Here is a 19,620-nt window from a genome sequence, read left to right on the forward strand (position 1 = left end):
TTCTCTTTGTAACTGACATAAAAATTAAATCTTATAATTTGAAATGAAAGGAAAATACATTTTATGGGCTTAAAACTATAACTGATGATCACAAATTTAAAACCATTTTCAAACATGTACTAAGTAGAAAAAAGGGAATAAAATGTATTTCAGTATTTCATCAGAAAAATAATTTTTTATATATTTACATACAGAAACTTGGAGCTACAATTTTGTAAAATTAATAATTAAATATACAAGGGAATCATTATAAAATCATCTGTATGTCTAATAATATAAAGCCATCTGCATGTCTAATAGGAATTTATATATACAGTGAAGCAGGAATAAATTGTTTGTTCTGAAATTTATACAAAGACTTGAAAAAGCATGCAGAAAAAATAATAATAATTTCAAAAGGGCTGATAAAACCATTGGTTGAGCAGAACAAATTGTTGAAATTTTTGTTTTGGTAGTTATGAGAACACCATTTTAAATAAAATAAAGAAACAAAGATAACTCCCACTAACGACACATAAACGCATGTCATTATTTTCAATAGGTATGTTCATGTTATGCTTTGAATCTTCTGTTATTTTTTCTGTTTCATTTCTTGTAGCCTCTGCTTCAGCATGTTACTGAAGTGAGAGTCAGAAGTGGTATCATTATCTTGTGAATCTGAAAAAAGTAATTACACTCAATTATATGTCTGCTAAGCAGAAACAAGACTGTTTGATAAAAGTTCTCACCACACACTAGTAACACTAAATGTTCATGTCTGTTCATTAATTTCAATAAACCTAATAATTGACATCTAATTCCCTGTAGATATCATATAAAACCATGGCTACAGCTGAGTAAGCAAAGCAACAGTACAACATTGGTAATCATGTCAGGTTCATGTAACTGTTTTCATCTATATGCAGTATTATTCAGAAGAGTGATGTGTATATACAAAATAGTTAGCTAAACTGGTATATTTGGTCACCTGTGTGACAATGAATGACCATTCCATGGTGCCCTGTTGTTCCAAGTAGTGTTGTGATGTCTGCTGTGTACTTCAAGCAGTGGTATGATACAATTTATATGGTTATACACTTCAGTTTCTTAGTGACAGTGACAGTTGACAGTGTTCACATCTTTATTATGGCTCCAAGAGTGAAAAAATCCATAGACAAAGGTGCTGCAATTGTGGTACCCAAACAAGCAGGTTTCTTTATGCCCCAAATTGTGAAACAATGTGGAATTTATACAGGGAAAATACAGTACACCCTTCACCACCAGAAGACAACAAGTATCAATAAGGAGCTACCATGACCAGGATGACCTCATAACACAGCTGAAAGTGATGAAAAATTAATCATAATTACTAGTAAGAAAACCAAGTTCAAAACAACAGCACAAATTCATGTAGAACTGGTTGAGCTGAACAAGAAAAACATATCTATTGCAAAAGTAAACAGGAGACTGACTGATGCCTGTTTAAAAGGACACGTGGCAGCAAGGAAACCCCTTCTGAAGCCCACAAATAAAAGAAGAGACTCCAATGGGCTATGAAACATAGTAATTAGACATACAAAAAATGAAAGAAAGTGTTATTCATAGCTGAATCAAAATTCAAGATTTTTGATGCTAGGAGGAGGACATTTGTTCATTGATATGAAGGAGAAAGGGTGACCCTGCAGTGTATTCTACCTACAGCTATCATGTGGACTGCACTTATTAGGGAAAGAGTTCACATTACAAGAAGATAATGACCCAAAATATTGGCCAGTGTTTTGTAAGAAGCACATTGCATCAAAGAAAAAACAGAAGATACTGAAGGACACGGAGTGGTCCTCCCAAAGCCCTGATTGTAACTCTATTGAAATGGTCTCAGATGAAGTAGACAGATGTATCCAGAATCTTCACATAACAAGCAAAGAACATCTCTGGAATGTCATTAAGGATGTATGGAATCATATAGACTTGCAATACCTACAAAAACTTATTGACCACATGCCTCAATTTCATGAGGCACTCACTAAATCCATATACTTTGATAAAAGTAAAATATAATTTATCTGTTTGGATATAACTTCATTCCTCCAAAAATAAAGTTTTTTCGTGCTCCTATTTGAAATATCAGATAACAGTCATGGTTTATTGAAATTAATGAGCAGTAGTGTATGAAATAACTAAGGTGGAAGTCACTGCCAATGACATCATCATTTTCTGATAGTTAATTTAGACTCACCATCATTGTCAGTGATCAAATTTGCATTTTTAACTTCTGGAGACCATGGTTTCTGACTTTCTGTGTGCTTATTAGGAGGAGGCGGTGGTGGTGAATATCCCTTGTCTGGCGTATCATGGCTCTCAGTAGCAAGCTCAGCCTTTCTTCTTGCTCTTGCTAATATTGCACTCAGTTCTGATGAGCGAGCAGTTTTATACTGCAAAACAAAACATTACCTATATGATTGCTAATATACAATAAATGATAACAACTTCTTATCTACAATACGTGTTTGGTGTTATCATTACTACAACACAGTAATAATAAATATCCAACGGCAAGAAAAAGACTGGCATTCTGCGCCACCTCTCCGAATGGCACTGTATAATTAGTAAGATCAGTAATAACAAGATGTACACCTGACCAAATAACTTAATTTAAGAAACAAAGGTCTTACTGATATTTAATGTAAGAAAGAATGGAATGATATTCATAATTTTAACATGGCTTTATAAACAGCAAAAATCAAATATACATACACCAGAAACATTTCTCTGTATTGTTATTTGGGAATCCAAACGATGACCTTCAGTCTTCCCACAGTAAGTCTCAAGCTGTGTTCGAGTAAGTGCAAACAGTTCATTCCCTGTCATACCTTTAAGCTGCTTACAGATCCTGAAATTATTAATTTTACATTTTAAGGAGGATTTCATAATTTTATGTAGTCTAACAGTGGTCACTTCACGTAGCTATTTTCACTCTTACTTCTCACTAAAGCCTTTTTCCTGCAGCCACTGCTGCACTTCATCAGGTGTAGATTTCTGATCAATGTAAACTTCAGGAGTTTTCACAATATCAAGCTTCCTTGTTTTGCCTCGGTATAATGTCAACACTGTCTTCAGCTCCTCTTGCATTATGTCCTGCATACTTGGAGCTGTAATGCAAACCAATTCAGTTTGTAGTGTATGGAATTTTTTTTTTTTTTTTTTACATTTGATAAAATACTAAGTGTAATAATATTTTCACAATAGTAACAGAAAAAAGGAACTAATGCTAAAACTGTATTTATCTTCCTGTTTGCTATACATGAGGTGTATTCGGAAAGTAAGGTCCAATTAGGCACGAAATGGAAGCCACTGTGAAAATCCGATGGAACTTTGCACAGATGTGTTGGGCAGTGCCTATAGCATGCCTGTCGATCGCTTCACGTTGCTCTTTTCAGTTCAGAGCGCAAAGTGTTCACATAGAAATGCCTAAAACAGCAGTGTCTCCTGTAAAGTATGTGGATCTGGTATGAGATTTTGCTTGAAGCTATGCAGCCCACATAACATAAATGTCATGCATTTCTTTCTTCAAGGCAAATTTCAGCTGCATTCTGCAGGGGCAATGAAGGTGCTCCTGCAGCATTTTCTATGGGAAGTGTTTGATCGCTCACAATACAGCCCTCAATTTGCTCCCTCCATTGTTCATCTCTGCTCACATGAACCGCTGGCTATGAATACAACATTTGGCTCAAACAATGAAAGGCAGACTAGTGTAGAGAATTGGTGGAAAGCACAGGTGGCTGCTTTCTGTGACAAGGGCACTGGAAAGTTTGTACAACATCATGACAAATGTAACAGTTGGAGAAGTGACTGGAGATTTATTTTCACTGTGGTTTTCATTTCGCGACCAATTGGACCGTACTTTCTGAACAGCCCTTATAATATCAAAATTATTTGCATTTCATGTTCCAACAAAACTTGTCTTTTGTGCACTGAGTGGCATGAGTATATACCATTGCTTAAATTGAAGATAATTCTTGAAGAAACTGCAATTGCTCTTTTTTTTAAAATAGCTTTGTTTGTTTATCCATTAAGTAGTTGCCAATTCTCACCAAGTTCATCATTAGACATACAATAGGTCAGCTGATAATTCTAGCTATTTGGAAGTCTGGTCTCATTTTTTTACATATTCCTTGCTTTTTTTCAGTGGCCAGACATTTAAAATGATTAATACAGGATGGGAAGAAAGGAAGATAGGGTTTAGTAAGCATTCAGTTACAAAATGATTAAAAATGGAGCACAAGTTCAGACAGGGCTTATGGTCATTGATGAGTGCAAATGTTAGTTAAGGGCATGAGAAAATTTCCCAATCATCAAAATTGAAGGAGGAATGGGTGAAAAGTTTTCACACAGCATTAAGAAAGAACACATGTTTCACTCTTTTGTACATTTCAAATTGTTCATTGCTAAATGGTGCTTCCATGACAATGATGGGTTACCAGGAACTGTGACCAGCTGAGCATTATCACTAATAGCAAATTTCTGTGAGAAAGATGTACAAAATCTGGTCACAAAATATGATCATTATTTCAGCAATGGAGGCAATAATGTAGATAATTAATAGAACATATTTTGTGAACAATAAATATTATCCCCATTGTCTCTCAAGTTAATTTTTTTTTTTTTTTTTTTTTTTTTTTCAGAATGCCACCTACTTTCCAAATGATCCTCATACAATCAGCTACAGGATTTAGGGCTGTAAAAAAAGATACTTGAGACACCATGGATGAATGGATTGCAAAAAGCAGACTTGAGAGAGATTAAGATCAAATGATAGTTAAATTGTCATTAGAATCTCATCAATAGATTATTGCAATTGAACATCATCTCTGACCAAACCAATGTACGGCATGCATTTCATCTCCTACAACTATACAATATCTCCTTAATCAGATTTTCCAATGATCAAATTTTGTGTGCCACATGTTTAATTCACAGCTTCTCCAACAGCAAGGTACAGACACATTATCAGTGTTTCAACTTCTAACATTGTTTTACCTAGCTTACAGCTTGGGTTTAGAGTTCTCCACTCTCATGCCGAGACCCTAACTTCACTCACATCCCCTTATTCACAGTCTCTACTCCACCTGTTCTATCTCCCCTCCCAACCCACTCTTCCAGCTCATCGTGAGCACCACGAGCTCATCTAACGCACTGCTGATGCAACATTCCTATCCCATGCACCAGTCACCTATCCTTCTCCTTCTCCTTCCGTAACCTACTCTTCCACTCCCTGTCTCCTTTCTTTCCTTACCCACACCACCCCATACAACTACTCACCACAGTCAAGCCACAGAGCTGAAGTGCCTAACCAGCCAGCATGATCTTATCATACAGGCGCACACGGGCGCATGTGTGTGTGTGTGTGTGTGTGTGTGTGTGTTTACTTCTTAAAGTTAATACTATAAGCCCCTTAAACTATGGCACAAAATGATGCACTTCCTGCCTACAGGTCTTCATATTCTACCCAACGAAATGATCCATTTAGCACACAGCCTTTTAAATATGCTTGTCAGATTTTTGGATTTTCTTACGTTGTCTTCCCTGTTCTAACATTGCTATGAAATTTCATATCCAGGTAGCCCCCTTACTAGAAAAGACATAAATAATTGGAGATTCACATTTTAAACTATTGATATCATGTATAAACTGAGTCATTATAAGTGTACACTCTCATTTATGTGACCAGCACAGAAATGGCCCATACAAATTAATTATCACAAGCAAACAGTCTCTGTCACATGTCAGGAACTGGCAACAGAACATAGTTTCATGTAGAACAGGAGGTTCCATGTACTTTTCAAGTTACTTTCCTCATTTATATCCTGTAATGAACACCCATGTTCTGCAACAGTGATGGTAAATTATCTTGATACACACAATTATTCCCCAGTTTTGATCTAAATAAAATGCATCATACCTCCTCTTTTAGCTCTTGCCTAAATCCTCCCCCCCTTTCCAACTGTCCACACCCTTTTTTACTTCTAAATCTGTGTAGTAAAGTGATTTGTCTAAAAGTGTCCTAAACTTGAAGGCCCTATTGCACATGGTATGCCTTTGCCTCTCAATTGCAATAGCATTAGAGTATAACATGGAACTTGTACCATGGCCTAATGTGAAATTTTTCCCTAGTACAAAGCATTGCCAATGGTGAAAGAAGTGTTACGTGATTTACTTACTAATTAGAATAAAAATTCTAGGGTATCAGACCTCAAACTTTTACATTTTTTCTATGACAACCATTCACAAAGTTACAGGAAACGGATTTTTTTAATTATACACTACAGCACATATTCAAATACAGAGATATGTAAACAGGGAGAATATGTCTATGCGGTCAATAACTCCTATATAAGACAAGTGTCTGGCGCAGTTGTTAGATCGGTTACTGCTGCTACAATGCCAGCTCATCAAGATTTAAGTGAGTTTGAACATGGTGTTATAGTCAGTGCATGAGTGATGGGACACTGCATCTCAAAAGCAGTGATGAAGTGGGGACTTTCCCATACAACCATTTCATGAGTGTACTGTGAATATTAGGAATCCAGTAAAACATCAAATCTTTGACATCACTGTGGCTGGAGAAAGATCCTGCAAGAACAGGACCAACAACAACTGAAGAGAATCATTCAATGTGACAGAAGTGCAGCCCCTCCACAAATTGCTGCAGATTTCAATGCTGGGCCATCAACAAGTGTCAACGTGTGAACCATTCAATGAAACATCATCGATATGGTCTTTCAGAGCCAAAGGCCCACTCGTGTACCCTTGATGACTGTACAACACAAAGCTTTACAGCACACCTGGGCCTGTCAACACCAATATTCGACTGTTGATGACTGGAAACATGTTGTCTGGTCGGAAAAGTCTAATTTGAAATTGTGTTGAGCAAATGAATATGTATGGGCATGGAGACAACCTCCTGAATCCATGGATCCTGCATGTCAGCAGGGGTTGTTCAAGCTGGTGGAGGCTCTGTAATAGTGTGGGGCATGTGCAGTTGCAGTGATATGGGATCCCTGATATGTCTAGATATGACTCTGACAGATGACATGTACGTAAGCATCCTGTCTGATCACCTGCATCCATTCATGTCAATTGTGCATTCCGACGGACTTGGGCAATTCCAACAGGACAATGCAACACTCCACATGTCCAGAATTGTTACAGCATGGCTCCAGGAACAATCTTCTGAGTTTAAACACTTCCGCTGCCCACCAAACTCCCCAGATATGAACATTATTGACCATATCTGGGATGCCTTTCAACATGCTGTTCAGAAGAGATCTCCACCCCCTTGTATTCTTATGGATTTATGGACTGGCCTGTAGGATTAATGGTGTCATTTCCCTCTAGCACTACTTCAGACATTAGTCGAGTCCATGCCATGCCGTGTTGCGGCACTTCTGTGTGCTCGTGGGGGCCCCCTACACAATATTAGGCAAGTGTGCCAGTTTCTTCAGCTCTTCAGTATATACATGACACTTACTTTATCTAAGCACTTCAGATATATTTTTAAAGTCATATTGACTGTTAATAGACCACGACTGGTTCAAAAATATGAAAAGGTGACTGGTAATGGTCTTTGAAAACCTTTTTCATGCTTCAAATGTGTTTTTGTTCCTGGTAACAGCTCACTTACTTATCAACTGCAATTACTTTCCAACTTATTTTTCCCCCCTTCTTCCTTTACAAAATCTGCAGTTACTAGTATTCTTCCATTTCCTGCTCATACTATCATCTTTCTTCTGCCTTCCACAATATCCCTACCTTCAGAAACCTAAAAATTTGGTAGTTTTTTTCTTATTTATACCTAAATTATGGTATCACTTTTCTCTCCACGTCACATGTATATTCCGTTTTCTACCTTTTCTAATTTTTTTTTATTTTAAAAATGCAGTACTTTCAAATGTCAGCTGCTGAACAAACACCTCAGTGGGTCTGAAAGTTTATAATTTATGTGTGCACTTAACACCAGTAATGGTAGGGAGATCCTCTCCAGGAATAGGATGCTATGTCAGGATGCTACAAACACAGAAATGTTTATGTGAGGTACTCTGGGCTCTCATTACATCTTGGTCAGATTCATCTTTAGAAGAGTTTCCTTAAAGATCAGCTTGAAAAATAAATTTCTCTGATTTCACATAGTGCAGACTTGAACAGAAACTGGCAGCCAAATCTGGTAAATTTTTAAGTTCTATAAAAATAGCCAAAGTGGACCAATGTTCCTAAGATTTTACACCTGTTTCCTTTCCACAGAAGAGTATGACGTCATAATGGTCCAATAGCTGTCAAAGTAGGTAATGTTGGACTGACATGCAGAAAATTGCAATAAGATTTTGTATCATAAATCACAAAATTAAATTATTCACAACCATTTTGGTTTCATAAACAGTAGGCCATGGGGCATACTCAGCAATTTCTGAACCCACATCTTGTTACACTATCTTTGGCTGAATAAACAGCAACAGGGACCTTAGAAAATCAGTTGTTTCTAATACCAGTTATTTAGGGGTATTAAATTACTTAAGTATGAGCTGTGAAGATGGGTTAGTGCAGCTAGATGAGGAGTTAAATAAGATAACGTGGAATGTAGAATGGTTATCATAAGACAGATAAAAAGTTCTAATTGAATTAGAAAATAAGGTAACTTTAGAGGAAAATGTATGGAGGGAATTCAAGAATTAGCTTTATTGTAAATATGAATAAATATTATGGATATAGAAAGAAGTGATCTTAGACAGAATGGCAAAAGCTGCTTTAATAATAAGCAGAAGATATTCCATGGAAGTCATCCAAATCTATGCTCCAACATGTTCACATTCTCATCACAAAGTAGAAGACCTTTGTGAAGAGTTACAGAAGCTGATAAGTGACAGAAAATCCCATTACAAGACAATAATGGGAAACAGCAACTAAAGAACAATTCCTCAATAGGAAGGTTTGGGCACATCAGCAAAAATGGCATAGGTCCTATATTAGTAGAATACATTGGCAGAATCTGCCAAGTAGAAGAACATGATTGTCATTAACATATTATTCCAAAAAAGGCAGTGATAAAATGGACTAATAGAGAACAAAAATGGGGCCAAAAATTAAATGATGCAACAGTCTTAAACCACAGTCAAACTGCAAGTTATCACACACCTGTAAGCTGCAGACTAAAACTAGATAAAAAGAATTGGAAAGAAGAAGAATCATGCAGTAGGAAGTAAGAAATATAGATAATCAGGATTTATCTAAAAATAGACAAGGTATACTATGTAAAATTAAACAATAAGTTAAAACTCTCAGAAAATGTAGATTATACAGGTAGTCCAAATGAGCAACTACTTGACAAAGTTAATTATGCAAACAGCAAAAGATACTGCAGGTATGAAGAAAACAAAACAATAGAAAACTTCAAAAAGAGCAAAATAACTATTACAGGGAAGATGAGAGCTTTAGGCAAACAATAACTGGAACTTAATAGAATATGCTGAAGTGACCAAAACTGTTCACAAACATCTTCAAAAGGATGTGTGGTCACAAATTGATATTCATAGAGGTGTCTACAGATAATGCAAAATTCTAAGCGTTGACAGTCGATGGATGAATTGTGATGCTGCTGCACAATTTCACCATGCAGCTGGCAAGGATAGTAAACATGGGACATGTCTATACCAGGGTATAAAGTCTATGCAAATTTCATTCCATGTACTCAGTTGGTCAGTAACTGTGCCTCGTGGACAGGCGTGTACGCAATATACACAGATGTCAGCATTTGAGGGAGGAGGCACAGTTGGGCTCAAAGACGACAGGTGGAGTAATTGGCAAATCGTGCAACATCTGAATGGGAGCAATGCCGCTGTTTGTTGATGTTGGCTAGAATGGGTGAAATATGGCTGCAGACAGCATCAAAAAGAAAACTGTTTCCCTAGAGAGACAACAGGATGTGAGGACCAAGCAATCATAAGAGAGGCACACAGAGTCTTGGATTCATCATATCATTGGTCTGCCATGCAACTGATACTTCAGTGACCACAAGGACCATTAACAGGCACCCTGCAAAAAGGGGGGTGAGCTCACGGTGCCCCTTGGGTCAACTACCACTGACCTCTGTACACCAACAAGTCTGTTTGTTGTGGTGTTGGGCACATCCAGCCTAGAATCTCATTGACTACAGTTGAATTGTCTTCAGGGTTGAGTCCTGCTTTGAACTGAGCCCTGACAACCAGCGAAGATATGTCTGGAGATGCCCCAGACAATGATGGGATACCAACCTGACAGTCATCCACCATATGGCCTGAAAACCAGGAGTGATGGTCTGGGGCGCCATTTCATTTCGTAGCAGGACCCCTTTGGTTGTCATCCAGAGCATCCTTTCAGCATACCGGTACATCAATGATATTCTACATTCTGTTTTGTTGCCCTTCATGGCAAGTCATCCTAGGCTTACATTTCAGTAAGATAATGCCTGTGTGTACACGATGAGAGATTCAGCTGCTTATCTTCATGTTTTCCAAACCCTACCTTGCCCAGCAAGGATGCTGGGTCTCTCCCCAACTGAGAATTTTCACAGCATTATGGACAGCATCCTCCAACCAGCTTAAGATTTGATGATGTAATGTGCCAAATTGGCAGAATTTGGCACAATCTCTCTCAGGAGAACATCCAGCAACTGTATCAATCAATGCCAAGTTGAATAACTGCTTGCATAAGGGCCATATGTGGATCAACATGTTACTGACTTGCTCAATTTGTGAAGCTCTTTCTATTAAACAAATCATCGAATTTTTCTGAAACTGTAATCCTTTGTTTGTCTGTACATGTACATCATATATACAGATTTCCATTCCATTCAAGTAATTCCTTCTAGGTGCTTAAAAAAAATAAAAAATAAAATAAAAATGTATAACAAAAACAAAACAGAAACTCACTTTGGTATACGTCACATTTCCTTAGTTACGATGGAAAATAGCACAATAATTAACAAAAGATAGAAAAATGTCCAAGCAGTCCAAGATTTCTTTACATGTTTGTATATGTTAACAAATTAATAAGATACAGACTTAGATAATAATAGATTATTGAGAGAGCTAGCATAATACCAGACAAGATGTATAAAGACATTCAAGGCATGAAGAAGAGGCTGAGAGATGATGGCGTTCTAATAAAAATATTATGAGCTGGAAGAAACGGTGTACAAAAACAACTTGCAAAATTATTTATAGGATGTTTGTTAAAGAAAACAATTGCCCAAAACTGGACATTGTTGTCATTCTCCTTCTGTGATGTACAAAATATTCACTTATACAGCCACCAATCACATTGAAAAAAATTAGATTTTAATCAGCCAAAGGAACAAGCTGGCTTGACAAGTGGATATAGCACAATGGGTCTCTTGCAAGTTATAAAAGAAATCACAGAATGAAGCAATGAGTATGAATTAACACTTTGTCTGGGATTCATTGATTTTGACAAAACTTTTGTCTGTTTCAATAAAATTTGGACCAAAAAACCTTGGCAAACAAGACACTGATTAAACTTATGTTAGAATACTGAGGAATACATACTGCTTTCATTGATTTTCTTGACACATTTATGTACACAATGTCAAAATTGTCACCATGTGAACAGAAGCAAGAGAGAATGTCGGTTTATTGGGACCTTTATCCATATGTAAGAGAGCATGCTGACAACTAGAGGGGCTGGATAAAAATATGAAAACACCATGAGAAAGGCATGCTTGAATATAAATGCATGTGCTAGCCAAGCCCATAGGTTTTGCTGTTCTATTTGACCACAAATGGGACTTGTGCGATGTCCTCAACATGCTGCAAGTTTAATGTTTCACTCGCAAACCATGTCAGCGTCAAAACAACATGAAAGGAGCTCCAGAACCAGGAAATTGCAGGGTGAGCTGGTATTCGAACCACTCATCAGTAATCCAAATGTCCATAACAGAGAAACATGATGGCAAAGCCACAGAACCAGGACTCTGGAGCATTGGAAGAAAACAGTTTGGTTGTATGAGTCTTGTTTCACACTGTTTCCAACTTCTGGGCAAATTTACATACCAATAGTGAAACATAGCGAGGGTATAGTGATGATTTGGGCAGCCATATTGCGGTATTCCATGGGCCCCATAGTTACTCTGCAAGGTCACATTACTGCCAAGGATTATTTGACTATTTTGGCTGATCAGGTCCATCCCATGGTACAATTTTTGTACCAATATTATTAAGCCATTGTGGTCTACTTCGGAAAGAAGGGTGCTTCATTGCTATCCACCTCTATCATCATTATCTGAACATGCTAATGTTTTGGAGAATGAAAGTTATAAGATTTCCTTGAAAACCATACAGGACCTCTATTTAACTATTCCTAGACGGCTGGAGTCTGTTTTGAATGCCAATGGTTTTCCTGAGCTGTATTAGGCATGGCAGTGTGTTGTGGTTATGGTGTTTCCATATTTTTGTCCAACTCTTGTATTTCAAATCCATCAAAAATATGATTATGATTTCAACATACCAAATTTTTAAAGTTATGTGCTTCGACAACACCAATGAACCCTGATATTCTTATTTCCTACATCATTATAATGCATGCTTTTATATTATAAACACTTTATAGAATATTTGGTCAAAAATAACACTAAATGGTGGCCACCAATTGTCATACAGGTCACATCTCACATCTTATTCTATCATCTGAAATTAAAACTACATGAAAAGCAACTTGAATCATGGTAGATCATTTCAAAGAAATCAGAGGAGGGCCAGCCGGAGTGACCGAGCGATTCTAGGCACTACAGTCTGGAACCACGCGACCACTAGAGTCGCAGGTTCGAATCCTGCCTCCGGCATGGATGTGTGTGATGTCCTTAGGTTAGTTAGGTTCTAAGTTCTAGGGGACTGATGACCTCAGAAGTTAAGTCCCATAGTGCTCAGGGCCCAATCAGAGGAGGTTGTGAAAGCTATTCCAGAAGACTGGTTTCAGAGTATTTACCAGTACTGAAGATACATTATTCCAAATACTTATGAGGCACACCTGACTGCTAGTGAAATAGCACATCAATCTTCACCATGCCTAAATTATTTCAGGACAAAAAATTCATTCTCAGTCTCTACTTAGTGGTTCTCAAACACTAACAAAGAGTGTATGCAAATTTCCTTATTTCACTAAAAAAAATTTAAAATTTATGAAATTATATGATAGAGTAGTTACCTCGTGATAGTACAGTACTCGTTCTGGGTGTGTGTGAAATGGACTTAGGTTCAGAGTCAGTTGGTGTGGATACCGGAAGTGGAGGGGGTGGTGGGGCAGGGGGAGAATGATTCACACTTCTCTGCAGGCTGCCATCATCAGAGCTCTGTTCAGAGTCGAAAGTCATTTCTGTAACTCGGCATATCAAACAATACTGATAAGTGACAGTAATATGGTTTGTTAACTACTTATGTTAGTTAACCTTACAAATAGGTTATTTGTATGCAGTTCAGCAAAACAGAAAATCCTTACGTCAATTTTATTGGAGTAGTACTAACACTGTGCACATATATGGAAGTTTTTAGAGCTGATAGATGCAAAGTCTCTAGCAAGAAAACTTATTACTAGTGACACATTTGCTGAACAAAAGATACTGCAGATATAGTTGAGCATAGATAACTGTTACTGATGTTGCAGGAGCCAAATAAATTACAATCTGAATATAAAATCTGTTCTCAACATCATAGTTATTTGTCATACGTGGTCTTGGTATAGCTAGTACACTGTAGTGTTTCTCAAGTCTCTTAGCCACCAAACACATTCATTCTGAAGGCATCTATAGTGTTCCATGTCATTAGATTCATTTTTTATCTTTCGGGTTAACATAAAATGAAGTGTCACCAGGAACTCAATGTGGAAAACTACAGATTTACATTTTTTTATTTCAATAAAATTGCAATTGAGGTAATGCTTAGCACGAGCTCATATATATTTTTCACTTTTAATGATAAAGGGCTCTTAAGAAACAGTTTCTTCTACATTCACAGCACACTTTTACACACAAAAACCTCAGTGCACATTGAGACAGGAAAACGGGACAGCACATGATAGAAGGAAAATAAAAGAACTGAAGTAGTTATGTTCTTACATATAAGTACATTTATTCACTTTCACAATACATATTATCAGATAACAATCAATATAATTAAAAATATACATTCAAATCACCTTTTACAGTAAAAATGGCAAAGGTAAACAAATCTGTTATAACAAACACCATACTACACAATATACAAACAAGGGATCTTTGGAATGCAAGAATTCAGTACACAGTTGAAAGAGACACCACAATTAGCTATCATGGACAATGGACAGTTGCTTTCTTTTTTTTAGACAAACAACAACAGGTCACTACATAAAACTCCACTTTTTGATAATGAGTAAGACAGCAAATTCATCAAACAATTGACAAGTTCACAATCACATCTCCATGTATATTAAAAATAACTTTTAATAATACATAAATTGTATTTATGTTAAACTGAGTTTATTATTATGAGATTATAATATATACATCCTGTATGTTATCCACTGTGTCATCTGTTTCATGAAAATACTATACAAATATACCAAAAGCAATATCTTGGGGTAACGACAGATACAGAAATGTAAATCGCCAAAAAGAAATGAATGCAATTAGATAGACAGCACAGGTTCTAATGTGTATTCTCCTACCCCATCTAAAACATTTGTTGGTTCCTTTTTTTACTTGTTTATGTTAGGTAAATGAAGTATTAAAAATTATTTAGTTTACAGCTGTTATTTCAGTTTTCCACATACAGTATCACTACAACACAGCATTCACTTTGCACTGTCTTTTTTTTGTTTTCTCTATATCAGCGCATTAAGAGCTTTTACAACATTATAATAAGCTTGACGGTACCTAAATGGTAGATGTATTGTAAATGAACTTCACTTAGTACATGGAACCCAACAATATTAAAACTTTCTAAGTCACTTAAACGTGTGATACCAGGTAGACTGTTAAAATACAGGAGTATCATAATTCAGAAATTAAATGAAACTTAACGTATTAAATTTAAATGTCATATAATATTAACTAATATTGAATGCTGAAATTATTCCTAAGAGCTTGAATATTTATTCAAAATCTAAGTGAGGTGATGGTGATGTAACTGTTTACAAACAAATAATAATAATTCTGTGGCAAATTTGGATAAACATCTACTTAAAGCTTTTTAATGCCAAATGTATACTGTTGATGCAAAGAAACTCTAATTACATACAATTCCATTTTTTCTGCCCACTCTGCAGCATCAGTATTCACATAAACTCATCACTAAACTTCACTGCATCCAGACAAGACTGAAACACAGTGCTTCTTCTTTGAGGATTTATGCAATAAATGACAGACTTTTTCATTCTTCTGGATGTAACTTCATTGTGTTTGCACATAGAATATAAGGTGAATTTGCTACAAAAATTAAATGTAACTGGCAGAAGATTACCAAAGTGCATTATAAATTTCAGGAATAAATTACATTACTTAGCTAACAAAGCCAACGAATAAACATGTAGCTACATACACAAAATAACAACACATTAGATGTAGATGACAGAGAAATACTTAAATAAAGGAAAAAACTGTGAAGCAGGTGTGCCGATAAGAGAAGTAATGCTCTAAATCTGTAATAATCTGTAATATACTTGTGTATAAAATGTTTTATATGCAACACAAATGTTCTAGTGTATTACTAAATCTGTTGCATTATGCAGAAACAAAGAGTCACAAATTAACATGGAGCACAATTAACATTGAAAGAATATTAATTTTCCAGCACATGCATAAAAATTAAAAAGCTGATGAATGATAGGCGCTATGGAAACAAGACATTGAAACCAATATATAAAGAAATTTTAGTTGTTTTCTTAGACGTTTTCAAAATTAATCTGCCACAGGACTGGTTTTAAAAAGGAAAAAAGAGAATAGTACTGTGCTTGTTCATGTTTTACACTATAATTTATACACTGCAGTTTTGTTAATTTGCAATCTCAGACTCAGTTCAAAGGTTTTTGATTTTCCTTGATTGTAATAGGGAGTTGACTCTAACAAATATTCCAGTCCTTAACAATGATCAATGGACAAACAGAGCAATCACTGTTCTTCTTTACACTAGAAGCATGACCCTATGTTTAAAATGTGTGTAGATAACAAGAAAAAATGGAATGAAAAAAGCTAGATGTATTTAAAATGTTGTTATATAAAATGACAGTAAATACTAAATGAGCTGTACTGACAAAAGGTTAGATAAGAGGAAATAAATCTGCAGAGAAATCTTGAGACAAGCAGAGATACCATGTTGTGGCACAGGTGAACTCATTCAGTATTAGTTTATTTACAGCAGGTTGGGATACATAAATTGAAGATATATTTTATAATGATGAGAAAATTGTCTTTGTTATGCAAACAAGAAAAACAAAGCTTGAAATCAGTAAGGATTAGTAGAGGGACTAGCTGAAGGTATGAAAATCCGTTACTCCTCATTTTATATCATTAGAGTTTAAATCCTGGACACCCTGTTTTCACTAAGTTCTGTCTAAAATTGAACAGCAATGGTAAAGATTCTTTTTAAATGCTTAAATTCTTCTTTACGAATATCAATCTTTTATATTGTTTTAATACTATCAGTGACTAGATAAATTAACAGTGTGCCAGTTCTTTTATATTTTTATATCGCAGTACTAATGTCAGCCAAGTTTATGGTTTTAAGCATTTATGAATACTTAATTCTGAAATCTATTTTCAGTATAAGAAAATGACCATGTTAAGAAATATTCAGCAGAAAAGTCAAGTTTCAAGTATCAGAAAAATCTAGGCTTTCCCATTATAGAACAGATAAAGCTCAACACCAAAGCAACTGAAGGGTGCAGATGTCAATAATTTTCTACAAGCATAAATATAGCATGTGTAATAGATTTACTGAAATATTTGCTGATAGAAAATTACATCAATGCACAGTGAAACTGAAAAAAATACATTTTCACCTCCCTGATCAAAAATTACCATACACATCCCACAGTTCATAACAGTCTCTTCCATTATTCATGAATAGTAATAAGTGTTTTTTAACTTCAAACCAAATTTGTCAGGTAATGTTTCCCAATTTTCATAGCAGACTTAAAAAGTTTTGGCTCTGTCCCTCATTTCAGTAAAGTGAGCTTCTCTGTTCCATTCACACTTATGATATTCCTCTTTTTCTGTAACCTTTCTTTAGAAAAAGAGCCCTCCACCACTAGGAAAAATTATCAGGGTTTTATATTTTTAATTCAGGACATGAACCTTGTGGCACAGTATGTGGTTTCCTTTGTTTATTCAAATTAGTCTTAATGTTAGCTTACTGTTCTATCACCTATGTTGCAGTTATTTTGTGTATGATTATACGTACTGCAGAATGTTAATACTCCTATCAAAGCACATGTACATCTGAGACAATTATGAACGCAGTGAACTGTAAAAACTGCAAACCATTCTTCGAAGGTAATACATTGTAAAATCTTTTCATGAAAAAAGAATCAAATGAATTAACATTACAATGAATGCAAATATTCTAGATGCCATGACAAAAGAGAGAGGACACTCAGAAAAAAACATTTTGTAAAAGGAATTAAATTTCCTATGATTGTTAGGCAACAGTGTAAAATGTGATCACGTTTTAGAGATGAATTACTGACTGAGTAGCACCTGGACACATTGTAAACAATTAAAGACTAACTCTTTACTGCTAATGTCCCACAAAACTGGAGATCTAAATTTTTTAAGGGAGTAGTATCACTAACTTAAGCACCAAAGAATGGATTATGGATAATGAAATAGCATGAACAGACAGTTTGAAAGCAATGCTATCTGATGATAAATGAAATGACACATCTATATGAGTGAGGTAGATACATATCACTGTACCAACAAGTATTATGTAAGTGATGAAGCCTTAAAATCAGCTATAGTCTCACAAATACTTCCTGTGAACAGTTAACTAATTCATGTATTGCATTGAAAACTGACCAAATGAGGAGACTGTGAAATATGATAGTTAAATCACTACATTAGCCTGACATAATGTGTAATTAGTAAACATGCAGGCCCAATGTTTATTTGCACTTTCCTCAGTTTAATAAAAGATTATCAATAATATTGTGTAAGCTTATATGAAACTATGATGAGTATTGTAACATGTCGGCATATACAGAATAAATGTAATTAAAGTTCATAATAAAAGGCAGTCATTTCTATACAACATAACTATAAATTGTTTTTCTTCTATATGTGTGTTCTCATCTTGTGGCAGTTCTCAGGTATTACAAGGATTTGAATACCTATACTGTATCTGCTGTTCATGTGTGACACTGGATGCAAACAATTCATTCTTTGTCTGTGTAAACCATATCAGCGTTTACATACTGCCACTGCTTTCCTCTGACACTGCTGCTTCAAATTTTCATGTATGTGATTTTATTGTGAAACAAATTGTTTCATTAAAGTCATTGTCGCAATGTAGTCACTTACATTCATATTGTCATAAAGTACTGGGATGTATCCCTTTCTTAGCAAATTGAAAGCCTTAAAAAACAGTGAATATTCTGGCCTTTTTGAGGACGGAGCTTGGGACTTTCCACAAAGTCCTCAAATATTTAGAAGTATCTAAATTCACCTTTCTTTCCAAGTCTTTCTTTACGAACCCAGTCAGCTGGGGCAGGAGGTGGAATTGGTGGTGAGCGTGTGGGCATTCTTCCATCACCAGACCCTCCATCACGTGGCGAATCCTTCAAAGTGAAACCACAAAGTAACTTCTCTCAGAATCACGTAATAGACATAATATATAAATAGTATATAAATATAATATGTACTTCAAAGCTAAACTGTCACACACTAACTAAACAAGTATACCATTCAATCAAAATTAAAGTCACATTACTAACTCTTAAAGCATGCATTACCTACTTAGAAACTAATAACTATACAAGGATATTTCTGAAGGTATTGTACACTGATAGGGTCATATGAATGTACACAGATCAAACAGTCTGAAACTAGTGTATTACATGTCCTGTGAGATATACACTGTTGAGTCAGATTAATGTGACAACCTATCAAAAGCCTGAATAACCACCTTTTGCAGCACACGACATGCATGAAGAGAGTCAGTGAGGTTCTGGAAGGTACTGACAAGGATGTGGAGTCACAATGACTCCAGTGTCATGCAAGCTGCACTAGGTTCCTCGGTTGAGCCTGATTAAGGTGATCCTACAGATTCCTGACTGGGTTTTAATTTGGGGAGTTTGATGGCCAGGAGAGTGTGGTAAACTCACCACAGAGCTCTTCGTACCATGCACATAAACTAAAAACTGTGTGACATGTCGCATTGACCTGCTGGTAAATGCAGAGGAAATGCGAACTGCATGTAGGAGTGGACATGGCTCCAAGGATGAACACATACATGCATTGATCCATCGTGCCTTCCACAATTCTGAGATCATGCAGGAAAAGGCTCAAAAACATTCCCCAGACCATAATGCTCCCTCCTGGTTTCAGGGTGTTTCTTTTCAGATGTTTCA

The 19,620-nt window shown here is 35.9% G+C and overlaps 1 protein-coding gene across 2 annotated transcripts in view; it reads right to left on the reverse strand.

Moving 5' to 3' along the window:
* Window positions 1–330: 330 nt before the first annotated feature.
* The window catches only part of LOC126183223 (epidermal growth factor receptor kinase substrate 8-like protein 2), a 201,863-nt gene continuing 182,573 nt past the window's right edge, over window positions 331–19,620 (reverse strand). Inside the window, exons 14-19 of one of the 2 annotated variants that reach the window (XM_049925007.1) lie at window positions 18,717–18,828; window positions 13,228–13,395; window positions 2,960–3,128; window positions 2,734–2,869; window positions 2,216–2,411; window positions 331–657 (exon numbers count right to left, since the gene is read on the reverse strand). In XM_049925007.1, coding sequence (XP_049780964.1) covers window positions 572–657; window positions 2,216–2,411; window positions 2,734–2,869; window positions 2,960–3,128; window positions 13,228–13,395; window positions 18,717–18,828 — 867 coding nt within the window. In that variant the 3' untranslated portion in view covers window positions 331–571. The remainder of the gene's footprint in view (window positions 658–2,215; window positions 2,412–2,733; window positions 2,870–2,959; window positions 3,129–13,227; window positions 13,396–18,716; window positions 18,829–19,620) is intronic. The other variant, XM_049925005.1, reaches the window with a different exon arrangement.

Source organism: Schistocerca cancellata, chromosome 4 (assembly GCF_023864275.1).
Source record: "Schistocerca cancellata isolate TAMUIC-IGC-003103 chromosome 4, iqSchCanc2.1, whole genome shotgun sequence".
Taxonomy (NCBI): domain Eukaryota; kingdom Metazoa; phylum Arthropoda; class Insecta; order Orthoptera; family Acrididae; genus Schistocerca; species Schistocerca cancellata.